Consider the following 23,585-nt stretch of genomic DNA (forward strand, 5'->3'; position numbering starts at 1 on the left):
AAATATCGTCCTTCATGACAGTCTACGGATCTGTACTTTTTTTCTATTGTGGGGCAGTTTCCTCCATATGTTCACTGAGACTCAGGACACTCTAACATGAAACAGGGTTAAACTCAGGAAATAGCACATAGGTCCTAGGAAGTTCCTGAAATTGACCGGATGCATGAAGTCCTCCCTTCCCTCCCTTAGACGCTGCTGAGGCCACTCACAGGAGACCAAGCTTCCGAGGAGAGACCCTAGCCTGTTACTCCTGCAAGCCATAGAGAAAGCTGCAGGATTCCAGTTTCTGTGAACCCTGCCCATACTGGGGTGCTTTCCGTGATACCCCCACTCCTGTAACCTATTCCTCATGCTCATATATGGAACGCCAATAAAACAATTTGTCCACCAAGCCTGTGCATGTTTGTTGAGTACTGTACAAATTACATCTCTCCCAGTGGGGTTTGTCCAGTGATGGAGCAAGAACTAAGCTATAAAATGACTGACAAGTTTTCTCCTGTGGGCAGGTCTTGAGGGCTGCAGGTTGTAGCCCCAATATTCTTTGGGAGACAGGGGCTGTTTGAGCTGATGGTCACTATATAAGGGTCAGCATTCTCTGGCTGGTCCTCTCCTTGACTGCATTCTTCTTGGATGCCCCACCCTGAGTGAGCTCTGGACTGATGATAACTCTGTAATAATGTACTCCAGAAATTTACCGACCACCACCCGTGTAAATCCAAATTACAGACCTTTATTTTGACTACCACCCAGAGAGACTCTTGGTGTCCAAGTTTGTGGGTACAGTGATTTTAAAGGCAAAAGACCACAATTTTATCAGCCTTAGATATCAGAGTAACCTTGCACCATCTATTTTTGGTAGAACATAATTTCCTGCATACAACAGGACAATTTTTATTTACGCCTGTTCCAGTTATTTTTATGTTTGCTTTGTATAAGCGGTTATTTTGGTTAATACATCTGGATCATGGTCAGGGACCTGGACAATCTCAGATGTGTTACCAAGGTAAACATGCTGGGTTGCAGAAGAGGGTTGAGTAACCGGACACAAAACAGAGTCAGGACAGGGTCTGTTGCCTTAGTCACTTTTACTTACCCAGCCTCCCATGCTAGTTGTGGAGCTCTGCGAGCCTGGCCACTTTGAGTTTTGGTACTCCAGGCCTGTCTTTGGTCACCTCTGATTTCCCTGCGCCCAGGACTTTCACTACCCTTACTGTTTTTTTGAACTGTGCCCTTGTTCTGGGCGAAGAGACTGAGCATGCGCTGCAGGGAAGACGCGTGGGAAAAGATGCTGCTGCCTCCAGCTGAATCTGGGATTCTGCCAAGTAGTCCATGGAAAGGCCTTAGAGGCTCTCAGCTGAAGCCTCACTAAGAGGCCCTTAGTTGTACCCTCTGCTGGAGAATTCTTAACAGCAAGAATCCCGCCTTACGCAAGCAGCTCACGGTCGAATCACATCCTCTGCTGCCCTCTCGTGGCCGCAGCTGGGAAGCACAACATGATTGAAAGTGGAAACCACTGTTGACTGTGTCCAAAGCACCTGCGCTCAACTGCCAACCTCAAAACCCTAGAACAGAGTTGTGGAAAACAAGGGAGAAGGAGCTGGTCTATAGGTACCAAGATAGAATTAGGAGGGATTAGGTTAATGATGCAGATTCAAAATAGAGAGAACGGGGGTTGATATTTTCAATCTGAAGAAATTCTTGTTTAGCGAGATAAATGTGTTAACCTGTACTGATAATCACACAATGATTGTGTGTATGTACATGGATGTACGTGAAATTGAACACCCGATGTCAATGGGGAATGAAATACAAGTAAAGAGTTCTGTTTAATCTTCTCTCACAGCTACCAGGTAACGTTTAAAACACATTGTAAAAACCGTGCCAGGGCAAGTATACTCAGTTGCATTTTCCCAGTGGACACAGCTGTTGAGCCTTTTCTTAGTGGATTGGCTGTGGTGGTTTGAATGAGAATGCCACCCCCGCCGGCATGAGTTTGAGTGTTTGAATGTGTGGTCTCCAATTGGTAGTGTTGGAGAGGATAGAGCCAGCCTTGGAGGATAGAGAGTCACAAGGGTGGGCACATGGAGTTTTCAGCAGATTCCTGCCCTCTTCGTGCTCTGCCTCCTGTTCGGTGGTTTGACATGCAAGCTCTCACCGTTCCTGCCACTATGCCCAGCTATCATGGACTCTACTTCTCTGGAACCACACCTCCAATGAACACTTTCTCTTTTACACCTTGGCCACGATGTTTTATCACAGTTACGGTAGAGTCACAAACACACGCTTTGTCCCTGAACAGTGTCTGCTCCGTTCCTTTGCCCTGTCAGTCATGGAAACGTTTGCCTGTTGGGTGTTTTATAATATTCAGATGCTACAGACCCATCCTGTCAGGGGACTACCCAGGAAAAATACTGCCACTCTGTCGATGTCTCGTCAGCCCTCTGCTCTGCATTGCGGGAAACATAATTTGATGCCAATCCCCTTATCGGTGCCTGGCTTCTCGACCTACTGCAATTCTCTTCAGAAACTGCCTGTCTGCCTCCATTTGAAGATTCCCTGCTTATCTCCAGTGTTTTCACATTCTCCCACCATACACTAAGGTTATTACTCCATTTTTAGTTGATTGTTGTTGGTTTGTTTGTTTTTGTTTTTTTAAATCAGGATGAGATAAAAGTTTCATTTCTCTGCAGGGGGAGAGCCAATCTTCTCCACACTCTGTGTTGGAAGGTATCTTTCCTCCAAGGTCCATCTTTGTCTCCCTCGTTGGAACTCAGGCAGCTGTTACTGCGTGGGTTTATTTCGGGGTCTTCTACTGCACCCCACAGCTCCATGTATCTGCTTTCGTGCCAGTATCATGGATTGTTTTGCTTTGTTGTTTTAACTTGGGTTCTATACCATAGTTTGAAATTGAGTTGTATGATCCTATCGGACAATATTCAATGTTGCTTTGCCTCACAAGCCTTGTCTCGTCCCTGACCTTAGTGGAATTGCTCTAAATTTCTCCGTTTAATTTGAGGTTGGCTACTGGCTTGCTGTGTATGGCCCTTATTGTGTTTAGGTGTGGGCCTTGCATCCCTGAGCTCTCCAAGATTTCTAACATGAAAGGGTATTGGATTTGTCAAAGGCTTTTTCAGCATCTAATGAGATGATCGTGTGGTTTTCTTTCACTTTGTTTATATGATGGATACGTTGATGGATTTTTATATATTAAACCAGCCCTGCACCACGTGGGATAAAGCATGCTTGATCATGGTGGACGATGCTTTTGATGTGTTCTTGATTTCCGTTGGCGAGTATTTTACTGAGTATTTTTTGCATCAATGTTCATACTAGAAATTTGTTTGAAATTCTTTCTTTGTCGAGCCTTTGTGTGGTTTAGCTATCAGGGTGACTGTGGCCTCATAGAATAAGTTTGGCAAAGTTCCTTTTGTAGCTATTTTGTGGAAAAATTTGAGGATTTTTTTTATTAGCTCTTCTTTGAAAGTCTGGCAGAATTCTGCACTAAAACCATCTGGCCCTCCCCTATTTTTGGTTGGGAGACTTTGAATGACTGCTTGTTTCTTTAGCAGTTATAGAACTATTTCATTTGTCTACCTGATCTTGCTTTAACTTTGGTAAATGGAATCTATGAAGAAAGTCACCAGATTTATTTAAGGTATTTCCAATTTTGTGGAGTACTGGCTTCTGAAGTAAGACCGAGTGATCGTTTGGCTTTCCTCAGTGTTTGCTGTTATGTCCCCCCTTTCAGTTCTGATTTTGTTAATTTGGATATTGTCCCCCTGTCTTTTAGTTAGTTTGCCTAAAGGTGTGTCTGTCTTATTGATTTTTTTTTTTTAAAGAACCAGCTTTGGGTTTGTTGATTCTTTGAATTGTTCTGTTTCTCATTGATCGGTTTCAGCCCTGTGTTTGATTATTTCCTGCTGTGTGCTCCTCTTGGGCGTGTTTGCTTTCTCTTGTTCTACAGCCCTCAGGCGTGCAGTTAAGCTGCTGGTATGAGATCTCTCCAGTGTCGTTATGAGGGGACTTAGTGCTATGAACTTTCCTGTTAGCACTGCTCTCATTGTGTCCCCCAATTCTGAGTATGTTGTACCTTCATTTTCATTGAACTGTAGAATGTCTTTGATTTCTTTATTTCTCCTTTGACCCAGTAGTCATTGAGAAGAGAGTTGTTGGGTTTCCATGAGTCTGTGGGCTTTCTGTTGTGTCTGCTGTAGTTGAAGTCCACCCTTAATCCATGGTGATCTGATAGGATGCAATGTGTTAGCTTAGTCTTCCTGTATCTGTTGAGGCTTGCTTTGTGCCTGATTATGTGGTCAATTTTGGAGAAGGTGAGGCGAGGTGCTGAAAAGGTATATTCTTTTGTGTTTAGGTGAAAGGTTCTCTAGATATGTTAGGTCCATCATAACTTCTGCTAGTTTCATTATTTCCTTATTTAGTTGGTCTCTGTTTTGATGACCAATCCATTGGTGAGAGGGGACTGTTTAAGTCTCCCACTATTAATGTGTGTTCCTTGATGTGTAGTTTAAGCTTTAGCGATGTTTCTTTTATGAATGTGTGTGTGTGTCCTTGCATTTGGGGGGCATAGATATTCAGAATTGAGAAGTCCTCTTTGTGGAGATTTTCCTTTGATAAGTATGAAGTGTCCTTCCCCAGCTCTTTTGACTAATTTTGGTTGAAAGTCAATTTTATTAGATATTAGAATGGCTACTCCAGATTGTTTCTTGGGCCTGTTTGCTTGAAAAATCTTTTCCCGGTCCTTTACTCTGTGGCGATGTCTATTTTTGTCGCTGAAATGTGTTTCTTCTATACAGCAGAATGATAGATCGTGTTTATGCATTCACTCTTCTAGCCTGTGTCTTCATATTGGGGAATTGAGCCTACGGAGAGATGTTAATAATCAATGATTGTTAATTCCTGATATTTTTATATTGGTGGTGGTGGTAGTGTGTGTGTGTGTGTGTGTGTGTGTGTGTGTGTGTGTGTGTGTGTGCTCTTTTGGTTTTAATGGTATAAAATTATTCATTTCTTGTCTTTTCTTGAGTGTAATTAGCATCATTGGATTGGAGTTTTCCTTCTAGCATCCTCTGTAGCTGGATTAGTGGAAAGATACTGTTTAAATTTGGTTTTGTCATGGAATATCCTGGCTTCTCCATCTATGTTGATGAAAACTTTTGCAGGCTACAGTAGTTTGGGCTGACATCTGTGGTCTCTTAGGGTCTGTATGACATCTGTCCAGTCTCTTCTGGCTTTCATAGTCTCTGGTGAGAAGTCTGGTGTAATTCTGATAGGTCTGCCTTTATATGTTACTTGATCTTTTCCCCTTGTGGCTTTTAATATTCTTTTTTTGTTCTGTGCATTTAGTGTTTTGATAGGATTATCTTTTCTAGTTCAATGTATTGGGTGTTCTGTAAGCTCCTTGTATGTTTTGTAGGCATTTTCTAAAATTTACTTCTATGATTTTTGCGAAGATGTTCTCTGGACCTTTGATCTGAGTATCTTCTCCTTCTTCTATATCCTTAGGTTTGGTCTTTCCATAGTGTACCAAATCTCCTGGATGTTTTGCGTTAACGGTTTAGACTTTGCATTTTTCTTGACCAAGGTATTGCTTTCTTCCACTGCATCTTCCACACCTGAGAGCCCCTCTCTCATCTCTTGTATTCTGGTGGCCATGCTTACATCTACCGTTCCTGTTCTCTCCCCTAGGTTTTCCATCGCCAGGATCGCCTCTCCCCTTTATTGATTCTACTTCCACTTTCACTTCCTGGACAGTTTGACTCATATCCTTCGCTCATATGATTGTACTTTCCTGTATTTCTTCATACTTACCCATTTCCACTTTAAAGGCCTCTATCGTCTTTATAAGATTGGATTTAAGGTGCTCTTCATGTGCTTTGGCTGTGTTAGCATATCCAGGCCTTGCTGTAGCAGGACAGCTGGGCTCTGGTAGTGCTCCATTGCCCTGGCTCTTGTGGATTGTGTTCTTACGATGTCCTTTAGGCATCGAGTTTTCTCTGGTGTTGGCTGGATGATGCTGATGCCAGCAGGACTCTCGGGAAGGCAGGGAGAACCCTGGGTCAGACAATGGAGGTCAGGGGACCCAACTCTGCTGGCTGTGCCCCAGGAAGACCCAACTGACAAGGGATTGTTGGGACAATGTTCCAAGCTGGTTGTTCTTGCCCCACCCCGACCCCCTGATGGCCTCCATGGGGAAACTCTTAGGGTCCCCTAGGGCTCCTTGAGAAGGCCTTCATGGGGAAGCATGATGTTCTTGGGGTCCCACAAGGCTCTTTGAGATGGTAGGGTGAGTCTAGAGCCAGAAAATGGAGGTCAGGGGTCCTTCTCTTTTTATTTGGTAAGATGGCATATTCTAGATCTTTAACATCAATGCATAATTTTGTGATTAGTTTGTCAATTTCTACCAAGAATCCTACTGATGTTACAATTGGGATTATATTGAATTTATAGATGGATTTTTGAGTAATTGATATCTTGTCATTTGTCTTTCAGTCCCAAACATGGCACAATCTACATGTATTTTATATTTTAACTTTCAAAGAAACACCTTTAAAATATGTTAAAACTATTTAAAAAGTATTTTATTGATGCTATAGTAAAAAGGTTTAAAAATGATTTCTGTATGTGCTTTCTGCAAATAGGAAAGTTGATTTCATATAATGATCAATATGTCAAGACTTTGCTAAATTATTAGAATGATGATGTATGATGACTTCCTTTATCAATAATAGAAACAAATACATTGCAAATAAAGCACTTCATTTTTACTGAATAGTGAGCCAGCCCAGGGCTTCACTTATGCCAGGGAGGAGGTGTGTTTTTCTACTGACATCCACACCTTTGATTTCCTAGAATTTGTTTTCCATGTTTTCTGGTGTGTGTATGTGCATGTACCTGTGTGGTGCTGCCTGGTGTGAACATATGTGTGTATGTGTTGGTGGTGTCTGGTGATACATGTACATATGCATGCGTGTGTATGTGTATGTATATGTATGTGTGTGTGTGAAGCTATTTGGTGTGTACATATGCGTGTGTGTGTGTGTGTGTGTGTGTGTGTGTGTGTGGTATCTGGTGTATACATGGCCATGTGCATGTCGTGCTGTCTGATGTGTATATGTGCCTATGCACATGTATGTGGTGGTGTCTGGTGGGTACATGTGCATATGCATGTGTGTGTGCTGGTGTCTGGTATGTACATGTGCATATCCGTGTGTGTGTTTGTGTGTGTGTGTGTGTGTGTGTGTGGTGCTGTCATGTGTGCACACGCAAGTGTGTGTGGTCCTTTGCAGGCTTCGGTGTTGTTGCTGGGGATCCAGCCTGAGGCCCACATACGTGCCCAGCTCCCCTCCTTTACATTTTGATTGCGTTTGCCTAGGATATGTAGTGAAACATTGAAGTTTTTAAAAGGGAATGCTAACTAAACTTTATCAAAATATTTTCTGTACTTATGAAAACATTCATACATAAAAGATGCCTTTATTTTACATGACTAAAATCCTGCCTAGGCAAGAGCTAACCCAAGCAAAATTGTGAAGTAGCCGGTGCTAGACCACTGATCTCCCACCCCACTCATCCTTCTCTATGACAGTGGTAAGGAGCTTTTGGGAATGCCTGCTGTCCGTGTTGTGACGGGCTAGCCTCAGACAACTCCTGTTCTTCTACCAGCCTCACTGTGCAAGCAGGTGTAATGAGTTTTATAAGTCATTTTAGTTTTGTCTCCTTAGTTTTATGGATGGGAGTCAATGTGCACAGCCTATTTAATGAGAGCTGCTGGAACAAAGACTCAGTATTCTTATGTTGAGGAGAAAACACACAGTATAGGCATTTCCACCGATGTTTCTTCTTTCCCCTAAATAAGTTACAAAGCATTAGAAGATTTGCCTAAAAGATGGTATATTCAAATGATATGAGTGTGTAAAACTGTAATATATTTGAAAGGAACACTTTAATCCCGTGTCATATTACTTTTTATTAAATGACATATTTATGGAAAATAGTTGAAAATGCCTGTCAAGAGGAGTGTTCAATCCCCTAACGCACAGTCTTTCCAGGCAAGTCAGACATACACATGAAAAAGAGTTAAAACACACTTGCTAGAGAGAGAGACATTTTCATCTCCTCCGTTTTCAGTCAAATGAAATCCACAGACAGCGTGGGAAACACTGTCAGAAAAGAAGAACACCAGTTCCCAACAACCTGTGTCCCTGCATGGTTAGAAACACAAGCAACCCACCAGGGACACACACAGACTCTCAGAGCACAGCGCAGGGCACACTTCCCAGGGTATTTTTGTCTAAATGCTTTTGCTAAAACTAATTTACATCGTGAATGACATATGATGAAAACACACACTAAAAACTAACTGCAGTGACTTGAAGTAAGATCCAGGGACAGCGGAACAGACAAACAAAAGAAGTTAAAGTCCACTTGATTGCTTTCCCTCAGAAAGGCTGGTGAGGTAGTTTATAGTGCACATACATCGTAAGGAATCCGCATTCCAGGTTGTCCAAGCACTGGCTAGAACCACGTCCCAGCTGAGCTGTCTCAGGAAGGGCCTCTCAGGAGGTATGCTGGGTAACAAAGGCAGTTGTAGGAGTCTTCCTGAATGTGTGTCCCACAAGTCATTTCCTTTAGTACTTTCCTGAATGATACTACTTAACGACTAGTTAACATTTCGGCAGTGATAACAATGTTAAACATTGTATCGGTCTGGCTTCTCAACTTCTGTAAACCAACTCTTAAAAAGGCCAAAAGTTCTTTCAATGCTTAGGTGGCTGGCATCTTAGATTTAATTGAAAGTTTATTCTTCCAGAGTACAATTAATAAAAGAAACCCCTTAACCATGCAAACATTAGTTCACGAGTCTACTAAAACTTCTCTAGTCAATAACTATGAGATGGAGAACAAAAAGTCACAGCCAGCACTGACCTTGATATGAACACTGTCCTTCATGGGACACAGTTATTTGGAAGTTGTCACACTCCTGAATAAGCTTAAATAATTAATCCCAACTTACTGCTAAGGCTTTGCAACCGGAGCTACACAAAAGTGGGTCTGAAGCGCCCAGCCTCATGTGGCACTGCCTGCTAATGCATAGGTCCTAAGGGGTATCCAGTCAAATGAAATGGAAACTCTTGAAAGGAGTGCATCTCCGATGTAAATATGACAGGACTGGAAGACCCTAACACAAAGAAACACATGGAAGCATAACAATGTTCTAGAAGGACGGCTCTTATGCCGGGGCAGGGATTCCTGCCAGTGATGCCCTCGGACCCGGCAGCCATACAAAGTGATATGTTCCCTCACTGCTTGCATTGAAACATGATAATGTGGTTGTGGAACCCACTTCCTGGCCCACTGGGCAGGCTAGACGCTGGTCAAGCACTGGGGCACACAGAAACCTCTGCATACAGGCTTGATTGATAGTGGGCTCTTCAGGGGTTTTCAAACGAACTAGCTTTTTGGTTTCTAGAAAAGTGCAACAAACTCCTGAAGGTCGGAAATTATGACGATCTGCCCCCTGGGTATAAAGAGTGCTTTGCTTCCACAATCAGATGATCTAACCATGGGAGTGAAGACTGTTTTGTTTCAGCATCAGGCAGAGCACAGCATAGATCTCTGCACATGCGCATCCAGTGTCCTTGCATTACATCCGGACACAGGGTATGTAGGTAAGGGAACAGTTCTGCGTTTGTAACTCAGCTTTGTTCGAACTGACCGACAGCCGCACCAGTCTTAAATGTTGTAATCGCTGTTAAGTCCATCAGTGTTCAGCCTGTGGAGTCCAAGATGAGGCCCGTGGTCTTGGATGAATGAGGACTCTAACTCCAATCTCTGAGATGAAAGGCGGAGCTGTCCTGTCCCTCGGGACATTTTAGATTTGTTCCTGTTAGAACCACAAGGACTGAATGTCTCCCACTGCACATCTAGACATTGGGTGTACAAGATGCGGACATAAGGCGGTCTCCAGCTTCCACAGCCCAGGGCCAATCCACAGTGCTTGGTCGCATCTCTGGCTAATGATCAGAAAGCACAAAGAACTTTTGCAACTTATAAATTTTAGGTCTAGTGGCATTTTTCAGCACTTATGGGTAAACACACTTCTGTATTTTTTGGTTTGGGACTGCAGACATGGGTAGAGCTGTGAAATGTTAAAAAAAAAAAAAAAGACAATGCGTTTTATCTGTAAAGGAAATCCATGCTGAAGAGTGAAAGGCAATTTATTCAAGGAGCACCATAACTGAGAGGGAAAAGGAAAGACACCATGGCTGTGGATCACAGGCAAGCTCTAGATGCACAAGATGGCCTTTGCCAAACGGGGCTTGGCAATGAGTACCCGTGCCCATGAAACATGGAGTCATAAAGTAGCATCTGGACCCTCAGGGCTTGGGGAAATGTCCTTTGCACCACAGTGCGAGCACGTTCTCAGAGTGTGCTGTACAGTACGAAATGATCCACAGCGGTCTTTACACTGATGGCCCTCCTCCAATCCAGGAGCAAGTCAGAGCATAAATATTGTATGTTTCACATCAGAAGTGCAGCCTCTTCCCCAGCCGCAGGGCCAAGTCTATTTCTGCTACACAGATAGCTCCTCGGTGAGTAGCGCTGGCCTTTCCTTTGGGTCCCACCTTCTTATGGGGTAACTGTGACAGGAGGCTTGAGCTCAGGGTGGACCAGCTCCTCACTCTGTGGTTCGTATGGCAGGAGCTGGCAACAGCACCCCTCCAGGAGAACCAGGGTTACAGGAGCAAATACTTCAGGGCAGTGCTCTCCCCCACAAATGCGGGATCTTCTTGGCATATAATACAAGGCAGGAACCATCCTGGGCATATTTTAAAGGCTTGTCTAGGGCTTGATGACCCATTCTGCATGAGGATTTACATGATACACATCCAAAATATATGCATCGGGGTCTAAGCAGTGTTGTCCTGAAATAAAGATAAAATAGAAAAGCTCAAGTCAAGAAAGTGGTCGTTGTGGGAGTGGGACATGGGCTCTAGACCCAGAATCAACCTAAGAAAGAAAAAGAAAAAGAAAGAAAGAAAGAAAGAAAGAAAGAAAGAAAGAAAGGAACGAACGAACCAGGTGTGGTGGCGTAGCACTGTGTCCTTATAATCTAAGGAAAAGCAAACGACAGGAACAGACACGAAATGAGTGACATCTCATGATGAAAACAAACCCTTCGAATTAGAGGCACAGAGAGGAAGGAGGGCAGCAGCAGAGAGATTGGTGAAAGGAATGGGAAGCCATGATTATTAAAACACAAAACATCATCGGAACACTAACAGCAACACCAAAAATCAAAACCCCACTGACAACCGACAAGGATATCCAGCACAGAGTGATAACCCTACGGGTGTTGTAGAGGCACATGTCTCTTGGCAGTAGCTAACAGTTCTCTAGTCAGACTTAAGACTTGCTCCTAAGGGGCAAATCATTCCTGGTACTGAAAACTTAGTCAACTTCCCAGAGCTAGTTAAGTCATGGATCCTGGGAGAGAAGCTACAACCACCACTTGACTAAACCAGCACCATCCCTAACTTCATTCAATAATTGTCCTTAAGCCCACAGGTAAGTGCATTTCTCACACCTCATCAGCGAAATTCGTCTTTGTAACACACACACAATTGCAGAAAAACCACAGCCAATCAAAATGCAGAACTGTAGATCTCAGCCCCAGCAGATACACCTACGGAACAATTCCCCGCACCTAAACCTAAGGGAGCATTGTGGAAGAGAGGGCACAGGTAGGACTGTAAGAGCCAGGGGGTCGTGGAGTTCACCGGGAAATTGTGTCTCTTTATAGTAAGGTCAGAAGTTATATCCATAAAGTCTCACCGACATGACTGCCTGAACATGAGCTGAACCAAGTCTACAAGGTCAATGGGCAAAGTTCTTGGGGGGAAAGACCACGATTACAGGCAACAAAGGAAAGCTGAGACTGAGAGAAGGGGAGATCACAGGGATTGGATAACCAACACCAGATGTTCAGCGCTGGTGACGTACACACAAGTGACGTAATGCACTCGGCACGTCATATTTAGGTATATAGCTGTATATACATATATACATGTAATTAGAAAGAGGCCATGGATCTTTCCAGTTTGAAAGAGAGCAAGGAGAGGTTTGGAAGGGTTTGGAGGGAGGGAAGGGAAGGGGAAAACAACATAATTACAGTCTCAAAAACAAAACATTATTGTTAAAAAGAGAAAAGAAAAAGAATGGACATTTTGTTGCTTTCTGCGGAAGTAACTTAATGGGCACCATTCAGTGTCGCAAGACTTTGCCTGTGGGTGCCTAGATAGTAAGTACATATATGAAATATAAAATAAGTCTTGGTGACAGGAATATCAGAGGAAAGCGAAGCAGGAAGGGTTTGCTCGGGGAAGATGTCACTGAGAAGGTGGTGTATGCGCAAAGGTATGGAGAAGCTAGTAGGAGATGACGTCAGTTGGAGGAAGAACGTCCCAGGACAAGTCAGCCAATGGGAATGGAGCAAGGATGTCCCAGCCAATGGGAGATGCCCAGGCAGTGAAGGTGGCTGACTATAGAAGTGCAAGGTTCAGAGGGTAGACTGGGAGGCCAGTCTGAGAAATATTAGCAGGTTTTAATAGATAAAATAGATTTAAAGCTACGAGACAATTAAGTTCACCTAGGAAGCTGTTTACATACCAAGACTTCCAAGGACTACGCCCACCAGAGCTGAGAAGGAACAGAGACTCGGAGAGGTGGGAGGAAGCTCAGAAACTCATGCTGCCCCCAGCAGCAGGTGGAGACAAGTGCTTTTCTCCGCAGGGACACTGAAGCCAGGCAGTTACCTAAGAGGGAGGCAGTGCCTGTGTCTCAGTGCGAGCTTTTGGGTGCCTGGGATGAGAGTGTGATATGGGTGAAGAGTTGGGGAGGACGCTTGACTAGAGTGGTTTCAAGAGAGAGGAAACTGGAAGAAGAAATGGAGGAGAGACGGGGCTGAAGACGATGTGGTGTGAAGTAGACAAAGTGGAGCAAAGAACTGGGAGAGGATTGAAGGCATTGGGAGTTTTCTAAAAACAGACATGATTTTTTCTTTCTTTCTTTCTTTCTTTCTTTCTTTCTTTCTTTCTTTCTTTCTTTCTTTCTTTTTTTTTTTTGAGCCATGGGTCCACCGTATTTTCTAAGGTGTTCTGAAACTCACGATTCTCCGGAGTTCCAAGCTTCCCTTGTGTGAGACCGTTAGCATAGCGGTACAGTGCATGAGGCAGGTGGCGGTGTTGGCACCACAGCCTGCTTGCTAATCCCGTGCTACCGGCTGCGCTTCTCTCCATTTAAAAGAAGTTAGGTTTTATTTCTGTGTTCTGTGAGAAATGGATGTATCCCTCCTCAGCCCGTATCACAGTCCCAGTGTTCCTTGGTGCTCTGAAAACCATTTTAGGTGGACATGATGCTGATGGGAAGGAAAGGGTTATGGTGAACACAGGGGTCATGGTGAGGCACAGATAGAGCAAGGCCCTGATCGGGGAGGAAAGGAAATCCCAGAGAAGAGAGCAGCACTGACCACAAATAAGAGAGAACACAGAGACCACATCAGCCGCAGAGGACACAGACAAAGGCACAATCACCTTTTGACCTGCTCACCTGGGAGACAGAATGACCTTGGTGGGTAAGCCAGAACAGGGAGCAGATCTCCAAGTTCTCAGCTCTGTTCTGTGAGTCCAGCAAGAGGCTATTTCTAACTTTTAAGAGTCACACTAAAAAGGCCCCCAAATCTTTGACCTCACTTCGATTTTGAGAATATCAGAGAAAAATCACGTAACTACTTTTACATGGACTCACAAAACCCCCAGTCATTTGATGACCTCATTTTTATCCAGAAAACCTGTAAGAAAGAATAACAACCAGGACAGCCCACCCTTACAACAATAGCAACATATCGTGGAATGTGGGCGTAGAGATGGTTAAACGATCCTTACCTATATTTCCTCCAACTTCGTATAACCTTTGGTTCTGCATCTTAATACGGTCAGATGAACCGTGACTGAAAAAATAAACAGAGAAGGCAGCAGTTTACGTCTCTTTCTGGATCCACAGGGAATACTGACAGGTCATTGTGTCTTGATGAAACACATCCCATACAACTTTATCAGGACTGATAGCAGGACAACAGCGACAAGAACCCGAGTCTAAAGCAGCTGAGACAGCTGTCTATCAGTGGGATGCTTGGGAGGGGCGGCCGTCTAGAGTGGCTGAGACAGCTGCCAATCAGTGAGATGCCAGGGGCAGAGGGCTGTCTAGGGTGGCTGAAACAGCTGCCAATCAGTGAGATACTTGGGGGCGGGGAAGAGGGGAGCCTATGGTTACAATACACATCCCAGCCAGGAGTCAGCAGTGTAGGAGAGAGGAGGCGGTGTGGGCGTGGCTACCTGTTCAGGCCTGCCTTGTCACTGGCCATGAATCTCTCCATTTTAAAGAAGCCAGGTTGATTTCTGCGTTTGCTGAGTTTGAACGGATTCCCTCATTACCCTCGGTCACCCGCCCTAAGCTTCCCTAGTGCTTTAACAATCACACGAAGGCCATTTCTTTCCAAGTCTGCCGTATAACAAAAACCAGTCAGAGAAAGCAATTGCCCAATTCAACTTTTCCATCCTTCAAAATGTCCGTGTGGATCACGGCGAGCAGTCTCCAACTCCGTTAAGAAGAGGAAGGTTCTTGCCCCTCCTTCTTTATTACTATCTTTGTATTTTTAGCAAAATGATCTTTCTTAGAGGCAACTGTAGATTTGGGCATCATTTTTAGACATTATACACGTGGACCCCAGGTATCACTCACAGGAGCGCCTTGAGAGAACTTTGGCATTGATTCAGTCAAGATGTCGTTTCCACCTACAACACCCACTGCCGCCCTGTTAGGGTCTCACTTACCATTCCATCCTTTCTGTGCCTGAACCTGATCCCTCATTCCCCGCAAACAAGCATTAACTAGTCTGTACTTCTACAAGTTCTTTTATAAGTTAGGTACGAAGGAGAGAACAGCTAGGAAACTGTTGTCCCACTCTGCAGGAATCCCTGGAGACCCAGGAACGTCTTTTTTGTTTTTGTTGCAGAGAGTGTCCTTGGATCCGGCACCGTTTAGTCACCTATGCACTGAAGGAGTCTTAGGGGGTTTTCTGGCTTTGTTTAGCAAGGCTGTTCTGGGGTCTGTAGATACTGTCTTCAAATCTGGGGATTAAGTGTCCAGAACGATGGATGCTAGACCACATCCTCATTCGGGTTATAGCAAACCACCGAACTGCTTTAGGCCTTGCTCAATTATTTGCTATTGCCCACACAGATAGCGAGTGACTCAGCTCTATATCTTTGCAGTATCTGGTGTCACTGGAGTGCCATTTAGAATTCTCATGGGTGTGCTACAAGGTGCATTTGCGGTTGCCACTGAGGCTGTAATTCGTATTTCCTTAGCGGCTATTTCTGACCGTCTTCCCACGCGTGTGTTTCTCATCTCTATACTTCCTTTGGTCAAATGCCATTTACATGTTTCTGCTTTGATTGGGTTTGGTCTATTGCTATGTATTATAGTGCTAAATACTGGTTTGGTACCCCATGTTGGTTTGGTCTATTGCTATGTATTATAGTGCTAAATACTGGCCCTGGTCACCCCACCCCCATCCCCCTCAGGGACACGTAGATTCTCACTAGACCCAAGAGATGCTACAAAACCTTGCCCTCAAGTTATCCCTGATTGGTTGAATAAAGATGCCTACAGCCTATAGCAGGGCAGAAGAGAGGTGGGCGGAGTTTCGGTTCCCAGGGTTGGGGTCTAAGGAGAGACCAGGGGAAGGAGAGGAAGAAGGTGAGAGAGGAGAAGACACCATGTGTGTAGGTGAGCCATAAAAACATGGCCATGAGGGCTGGCCAATTGGAGTTAATAGCTGCTTCAATAGAATGTGGCAGGTTATAACAGTGTCATTGAGAAGTAGATTTTAATAGCTTAATAGGGTCCATATCCGCCCAGCTCTCGTGTTGATTAAGGCTTACTATAAATATAAAGGTTTTGTGTGCTTTTTAAAATCTGGGAACTGAATGATCAAAGGTTGACACCCCCAACTGAGATGAAATAATTATTACAACAATCCCACGAAGGTCCACATGTGGGAAGCCTGCAGACCTCTAAGAGGGGTGGTGTACAGTGCTGGCGTTCAGACCCTGGGATGCACGCCCTCAGAGGAGAGTGTGTGACCCCAGATACTACTTCTTCTCCTTCAAGGCCAGGGGGTGAGCAGTTTTGTTTCAGTGTATCGTCTCTCCATTGTGATGAACTGCCTTGCCACGGGCCCAGCAGCAGCAGGATCAACTGAAACCCCCACAGTGGAAGCAAAGGAAGCCTTTTCCTTTATAAGCAGGCTATCTTAGAGATTTGTTGCAGCCGCAGAGAGCTCCCTGTGGTAAAACGCCTGCCTGCCCGGTGCTCTCCCCTCGAACCTCCCTGACTGGCTGTTTCTGCCGAGCATCGAGAGACACAGGCCCCTTTACATTCTTCACTATACGTTCAAGTACACGGTCCATCTTGAATTAATCTTTTAATTAATGAGATTGAGTTTAAAGTCATTCCCCCCATCTCCCCGGCCTATAAGGGGTCCAGTTGCTACAGCATCATTTACTGAAAAGCTATTCTTTCTCCACTGAATGCTTTGTGGTTTTTTATTTATTTATTTTGTTTTGTTTTGTTTTGTCAGAAATTTGCTCCATGAATAGACAAACAGAGGCCATTAAACAGAAGAGTGTGCAGCAGTTGGTAGAGGCATCTTTCGTTACAACTTACAATTTTTAACCTTTACCTCTCTGAGCGTGTATTTATGTATGTGAACACACATGCACCAGGGGCACGTGCATGAAGGAGTTGGTTCTTTCCTTCTGCCATGCGTGTGCTGGTGATTGAGTTCAGGCCATCAGACGTGGTGGGGACCACGTCACCTGCTGGGCCTTTTCATCTACTCCAGATTACAACCTTTCGACTGGGGTAGTCACGGTTTTCAGTGAAAAGTTGAGGCTATGGATCTCCTGAAGTTTCCTCAGAGGATTCGAGCCCATCCTATAGTCACCCAAACTAGTTTATCTTTATTAGGAGTACAGTCTCTATAAAATTCTACATTTACTTGGGGCTTCGAAGGGATGCATGTGCCATGGAGCAAGACTGGAAATCAGAGGGCATCTTATGGTCTCTTTATAATACATGTGTCCTGGGTATTGAACTCAGGTCAAGTTTGGCTGCAAGCCTCTTTAACCCACTAAGCCCTCTTATTGGACCAGGGTATTTTCTTTCCACAAAAAACGGTCTAATTGAGGGTTTTGTAATTTCTTTTTTAAATAACTCAGGAATTTACTGGATGCCAACATCCTTGCAATGAGATTTCAAATTTTTGTATGGTCCCTTATATATGGGCTAGGCCAGCAGTAGGGTCACATGACTCTTCGGGCTTCAGTTAGCCTGTCCACTTTTCCTTTCTAATGCACCTTCTTAAGGATGTTTATTAAAATTATGTTTATGTACAGAAAACTCAGTAGCACGCATTTAACCCAGTTCAGTGGCCTCTGCCTTTCCCATCAATGGGAGCCACAGATTTAGGACCCAGGATGCTCCCTGCTCAGTGGCGGTGGATGTCATTGTGTCTGTCCTTGTAATTGGGCCTGATAGCTTCTACCAGCTTTGCCAGAGCACCACTGTCTTCCAAGTGAACCTAGGTGAAGAGACGGAGGTGTGCATCTTCCTGTAGACCAGCTGCCCCAGCCTGATCTTTGCCTTGATGATGCAATGGGGGACCCCATCTTGTTACACAGGATGGGCTGGAAGACCACTGACTCCGTGGGTGTCTACGTCACAAGTGATCAGCACCAACTGAGCCTTCCTGCTCTCCACCAAGATGGTGGCTGTACCAACCCCTGCTTCTGTCTCAGCATGGACCAGCAGCCTTTGCTTCTTCTCCTGCTGTCTCCGGCCTGTACTTGTGGGCAAGCTTAAGCAGCTGGGTATCTGTTCAACAGTCCAGGGCCTGGGTGAACTGGTTAATGGCAGGAGGTACTTTGAACCGTTTACAGAAGACGGCCCTTTGTCGCTGTAGCCTGATGTGGTGGGGCCATTTAAGGAAGCAAATGAGACTCTTTGGGGCTGATGACCTGTTCAATGCTAAAGTTCTTAGGCATTGTATCAGAAAGAGGATTCTCAGACTGGAGAGATGGCTCAGCGGTTAAGAGCACTGACTGCTCTTCCAGAGGTCCTGAGTTCAATTCCCAACACCCACATGGTGACTCACAACCATCTGTAATGGGATCCGATGCCCTCTTCTGGTGTGTGGAGACAGCTACAGACTCATATACATAAATAATATTATATTATTTAAAATAATATTATTAAATAAATACTCATATACATAAAATAAATCTTTTTAAAAAAAAAAAAAAACCTTTGTAACTTTGAAAAAAAAAGAGGACTCACCACATTTTTGGCCACATGATTTTTCATGAGGGTGGAGCCAGGGTCTCCTTCTTCCCTTTGGCTCTCTCTCCTTTGGGAGAGTTTCCTTGGGTGGACTTAAATTTTTTAACTGTGTGTGTGTGTGTGTGTGTGTGTGTGTGTGTGTGTGTGTGTGTGTGTGTTGCCTACACATAAAGCAGGTGAATCACAAGTATACAACTTGAAGGATTTAGAAAATGAACACGGCAGGTGAGCAGCCCTCATGATTAATAAAATAGCTCACTGAAAGCTAACACATGCTTTGTCAGTTTAGACCCCTCCAACCCCCCAAACCAGCCTCATGTCTACCGTTCCAGCCTGCTTCTGGCTTCTGCGTTTCTATGTCCTATCCCCCTTCACCCCCACCCAGGTAACTCTAGCTTTACGTAAAGCTGTGAGAAACAATACAAATTCTTTGTGCACATTTTCACCAGTGGCGGTGCTTTGGAAAGCTGTGACATAACACCCCAATCAGGATATCAAAATCTATTCCTTGTATTCAGAAAACACCAACATTTGTTGATCCCTGTGCTTTAAGTTCAACACACTGTCAGAGAGGCTCGTTAACGCACCTCTCCCCATCCCAGCCAAGAGTTCAAACACTACAGGCCCCTTCGTGTTGCCCTTAGGACCATGTCTACCTTCCCCAGTCATACTCACTAACTTACCTCCCATGCGTAACAAAACTGTCTTTTCAAAACTATCATACGAATGAAGGCACAGCCCTTGCAGGAGGAAGTACTCTTTGCCAAATGAGATGACCTCATTTGAGTGTGCTCCAAATGGTCAAGGATGCACATGAACTTCACTAGAAATAATGCAACGTTCCACACCCATGTTCCAGCTAATAAATTTGGGCAGGTGCTTCTCGTCATCTGTACACTGTAGGGTCAGCTGTTTCTATGTGAGTACGCATTCCTATAGGGTCGGCTAACGCTCGTTTTTATGGATACGTCTGGGAATACGTGCTAAGAGCCATGGGCATCGTTCAGACTGTTGAGTGAGGGCCTACAGGCTTTAAAAGGAGTGGTCATGGTGTCCAGGGAGCCTATGTGGTACTTCTAGAAATAGATCAAGATATGGACAAAACCAATGGCCATATTTCTTGTTTTAATGGAAGATAAGACCCATTGATTAAATCACATTTTCAAGGAAAGAGTCATGGGGCTGGAGAGGCTACTCGGCCATTAAGAAGGCTTGCCTATCTTCCAGTAAACTGAGTTCAATTCCCAGCACCCGCATTAAGTGGCTCACAACTGGGCCTCTGCGGGTACCTTCATACAAGGCAGACACATGTATGCATATATTCAAGATCAAAATAAATCTTAGTAAAAGAATCCCGTAGCTCCAACACCTTTAGAACCTGGCCTGTTGGTGATAATCCTGTTGTCTGACCATCCTCCCATCTTAACCCGTGGAATCCACACGTAAACCTGCAAGGCAACAGCTGCAGGAGTGTGGGTGGCCCACCTGGTACACGCCCATCTGCAGGCGTGGCCTGCACACTGGTGCACTTACCTGTTCTCATACTGAAACTTCGCCAGGATATCTTTGGCTTTGGTCTGACTGTTGAGCTGAATGGCCATGGACACTTTGGACAGAAGTGGAGCGTGGACCCTTATGACACCTTCTGGCACATCAGACTGTCAGGGAGGAAGGAGCAAAACTCAGTCAATCTAGGGTGAATGTCAGGTCGGTGACTGCACTCGGGAGGTGGAAATCAGGAACTTGCAGAAGAAGGAGCACACAGGACCAATACTCAGCCAGACTAGAGCTCGCCTTCCTTCTTTACCAGAGGACCAACCACCACACTGACCTGGGACTCTACTCCCGCTGCACATGTGGCATCTCTCAAATGCCTGGGGACCACAGGGAAGAAAATGTGGATTCCGACAAATATTGGAGGCTATTTATCAGTACCTTTATTGAACAATATCCTCGGAACCTTAATTTAAAATATACACACACTTATGTATAATGAAATATATATAATATCTTTATTGAATGTATATATAAACCTAATGATACTTATCAGTATCTTTATGTGTACATATCTATTAACCTCAGAACCTCAGAAAATGTGACCTGATTTGGAAATAGACTCAAATACTAAAGAGTATTAGTAAATTAGTAATTAGTGATGATGTAATCAACCCTAAATATCTTACTCTGATAAGAGCTGGGTCCTAAGGAGTGGAGGAGAGACAGAGGACTCAGCGAGGACACCACAGGCAGACAGCGGTGGAGACCAGAAAGGACAAGCACACAGGGCACTGTGGGAAGGCAATGGTGGAGACCGGAGGGGGCACGCAGTGAGAACACCATAGGAAGACGACAGTAGAGCGAATCATCGGCCAAGGACGGTTGGCATCACCAAAGGCTAGCAGAGGATCCCGGAGTAGATCTTTCCCTCACAGCTCTCAGAAGTAACCAACTGACTAACATTTTCACTTCGATTTTAAGCTCCAAAATCCGAAGAGCATAGGCCTCTCCTGTCTCGGCCATCCCCTCTGTGGTACACATCCCCTCTGTGGTACATTGTTGTGGTAGTTGTAGGAGCACAGTGTGTAACACTGGGCCAGTCCTTACACTTCTTCCTCTCTAATATCATCACCAAGAACTAAGGTAGTTGGTCACGTGGAGGGAATTGAGTTGGGGGAGCTTGGACAGAGACCACAGCTTACTGCAGTCAAGGCCACATTCCTAAAATATTGTTTCTACCATCTCAGGAGCTTCTCGTCTGAGCTCCCCAGATGTCTCTGTAACATCAGTTCATACTCACACATTATTGTGCCTCCTAACAGAACAAGCTCACACCTCTTATAATTTTGATGCCTTGGTACCTTGTATATAGGACGTGTAACTGTGCACCTGAACCATCAGCTAACGTTCCTGTATCATTGCTTCAGGTGCAGACCGGAAGGAGCAAGCTTGAAGCACAGATTAAGACCCACATCAGACAAGAATATAGTGGGAGTGGGGAGCTATGGGGGCTGGGCATGGTGGCACAAGCCTATCATCTTCATATTCAGTTCAGAGGTGAGATAGCTGTCAGTTTAAGGCTAGCCTTGGCTACATGGTGAGACCATCTCAAAGATGAAAAATGGAAAGAATGATAGAAGTCTTCCTGTTCATATCCAGCATCACACACACACACACACACACACACACACACAGGCACACCTACAAACACACACACACACACTCAAACACAAATACTCAAACACAGGCACACATACAAACACACACACACACACACACTCAAACACAAATACTCAAACACAGGCACACATACAAAAACACACACACACACTCAAACACAAATACTCAAACACTCACACAAAACACACACACACTCACATTCAGACATTCACATACATCACACACATATGCACACTCAACCCCCCCATAGTCACCTTCACACATCCTCACACAAACACACACATAAATAAACACTCACACATACACATACTCAAACATGCACCCACATAACCCTCACACAAACACATATATACAAACACATACTCACATACACATTCATACATTCACACATGCACACACTCAGAAACATACATACTCATGTTCTCTCACACAGTCTCTTTCACACATTTCTCTCTCATGTATCTCTCTCTTTCTCTCTTTTCACACACACACACACACACACACACACACACACACACACACACACACACACACACACACACTCAAAAAAAAAAAAACTTACCATTCTTCTTGAGGAAGGTGATTTTTGTGGTACCTTTGAGGTCTTGGGGTTTGAAACCTAAAGAAAACACATTTCATCTTTCAGATTGACTCCGAGAATCCCACAGTCCTTGTGGGAAATGCTTGGGCATTTATCAAATGATATGGTGCTTATGCACTTTGACCCCACAAGTCCTCATTTATAAATTCAACTTTGAACATACATCAATTTTAAAACAGTGACACACATGCTAGTTTAGTCACTGAAACTCAAATCACGGAGAACAAATCGGATGCTACGGGGCAGGGTTCAGTGATCTGGCCTAACGAAGCTATTGCACATCTGTAGAGGAATACAGAGAAGAAGCACAGGGGGTTGGGGGCACTACGATGGAGTACAGGCTACTGCCTCTTAAGCCTCTGAAGCAGGACAAGAGACAGTGTTTCCCGGAAGCAGCCAGTCACGTGAGGTAGGGGGAGTGCATGTAGTCACCACTGGGATTGGCAGAGCATTGATTCTAAAACCCACACACGCCAGAGCCCACTGGTCCTCAAGCAGAGCCTTGTAGAACATGACCCAGGTACACCTCAACCACGCACGTCCTCCTGAAATGCTTTGCCGTGTTCAGCTGGATTATCCTACCTTACGCTAGGTACTGCGGAGAGAAAAGTTGACACAGAAAGGGTCTACACATGCTCAGAACCAAAGTAGCAGTGACTTATGGATATTTCCAGTGTCCACAGGCAGAGCCGATCCATACAGAGGATTGGGCACATTCATGTTTGTTGCATGAGCAGAGAGGATCTGGCATGCACACACGTGTGAGCTTCAGTGGATGCCCTGCTCTGGGTGCTACCGTTTTCTCCAGGATGGAAGTTAGCAGTGACTAAATTTTATCTTACAGCCTTTCCAAAGTTTGATTGTATTTATTTATTTACTTCTTGGGGGGTGTATATGTTTGTGCAGGTCAGAGGACAGCTTGTGGGGTCAGTTCTCTTCTACCATGTAGGTCCCAGGGATTGAACGCAGGTTCTCAGGGCCAGGCAGAAAGCACCTGAGACGCCTCACTTCCCAGCATTTGTAATTTGATGGTTGATGGCTTGTGATCAAGATTACGCACGAAGGTGTGGCATAATGGAATGGAAATGTTTTGTCTTTAGGTGCTTACGTCTGGAGAATGTACAGCCTGGTGTTCTGTAGACCATCAAGGCATTAAGATAACCAGCATTCCTACAGCACTGTAGTTTGTAAGCAGAGTTTATGACGTGGTGTGCAGACACTGTGAGAGTCCACTCCAATGACCTGTCTGCGGAATGAACACCATGGTCTGTCCTGGAATCTGTGTGATAGGGACACTGGGGCTCCAAGCAGGCGGTGAGTTGGGCCA

General features: G+C 44.6%; 1 protein-coding gene across 2 annotated transcripts in view; it reads right to left on the bottom strand.

Annotated features, from left to right (window-relative positions):
* Nucleotides 1-9,473: 9,473 nt before the first annotated feature.
* The window catches only part of Arhgap28 (Rho GTPase activating protein 28), a 164,577-nt gene continuing 150,465 nt past the window's right edge, over nt 9,474-23,585 (bottom strand). Inside the window, exons 15-18 of one of the 2 annotated variants that reach the window (XM_032899643.1) lie at nt 22,220-22,276; nt 20,014-20,138; nt 13,962-14,026; nt 9,474-10,943 (exon numbers count right to left, since the gene is read on the bottom strand). In XM_032899643.1, coding sequence (XP_032755534.1) covers nt 10,861-10,943; nt 13,962-14,026; nt 20,014-20,138; nt 22,220-22,276 — 330 coding nt within the window. In that variant the 3' untranslated portion in view covers nt 9,474-10,860. The remainder of the gene's footprint in view (nt 10,944-13,961; nt 14,027-20,013; nt 20,139-22,219; nt 22,277-23,585) is intronic. The other variant, XM_032899644.1, reaches the window with a different exon arrangement.

The sequence above is a fragment of the Rattus rattus genome, chromosome 4, assembly GCF_011064425.1.
Source record: "Rattus rattus isolate New Zealand chromosome 4, Rrattus_CSIRO_v1, whole genome shotgun sequence".
NCBI classification, from domain to species: domain Eukaryota; kingdom Metazoa; phylum Chordata; class Mammalia; order Rodentia; family Muridae; genus Rattus; species Rattus rattus.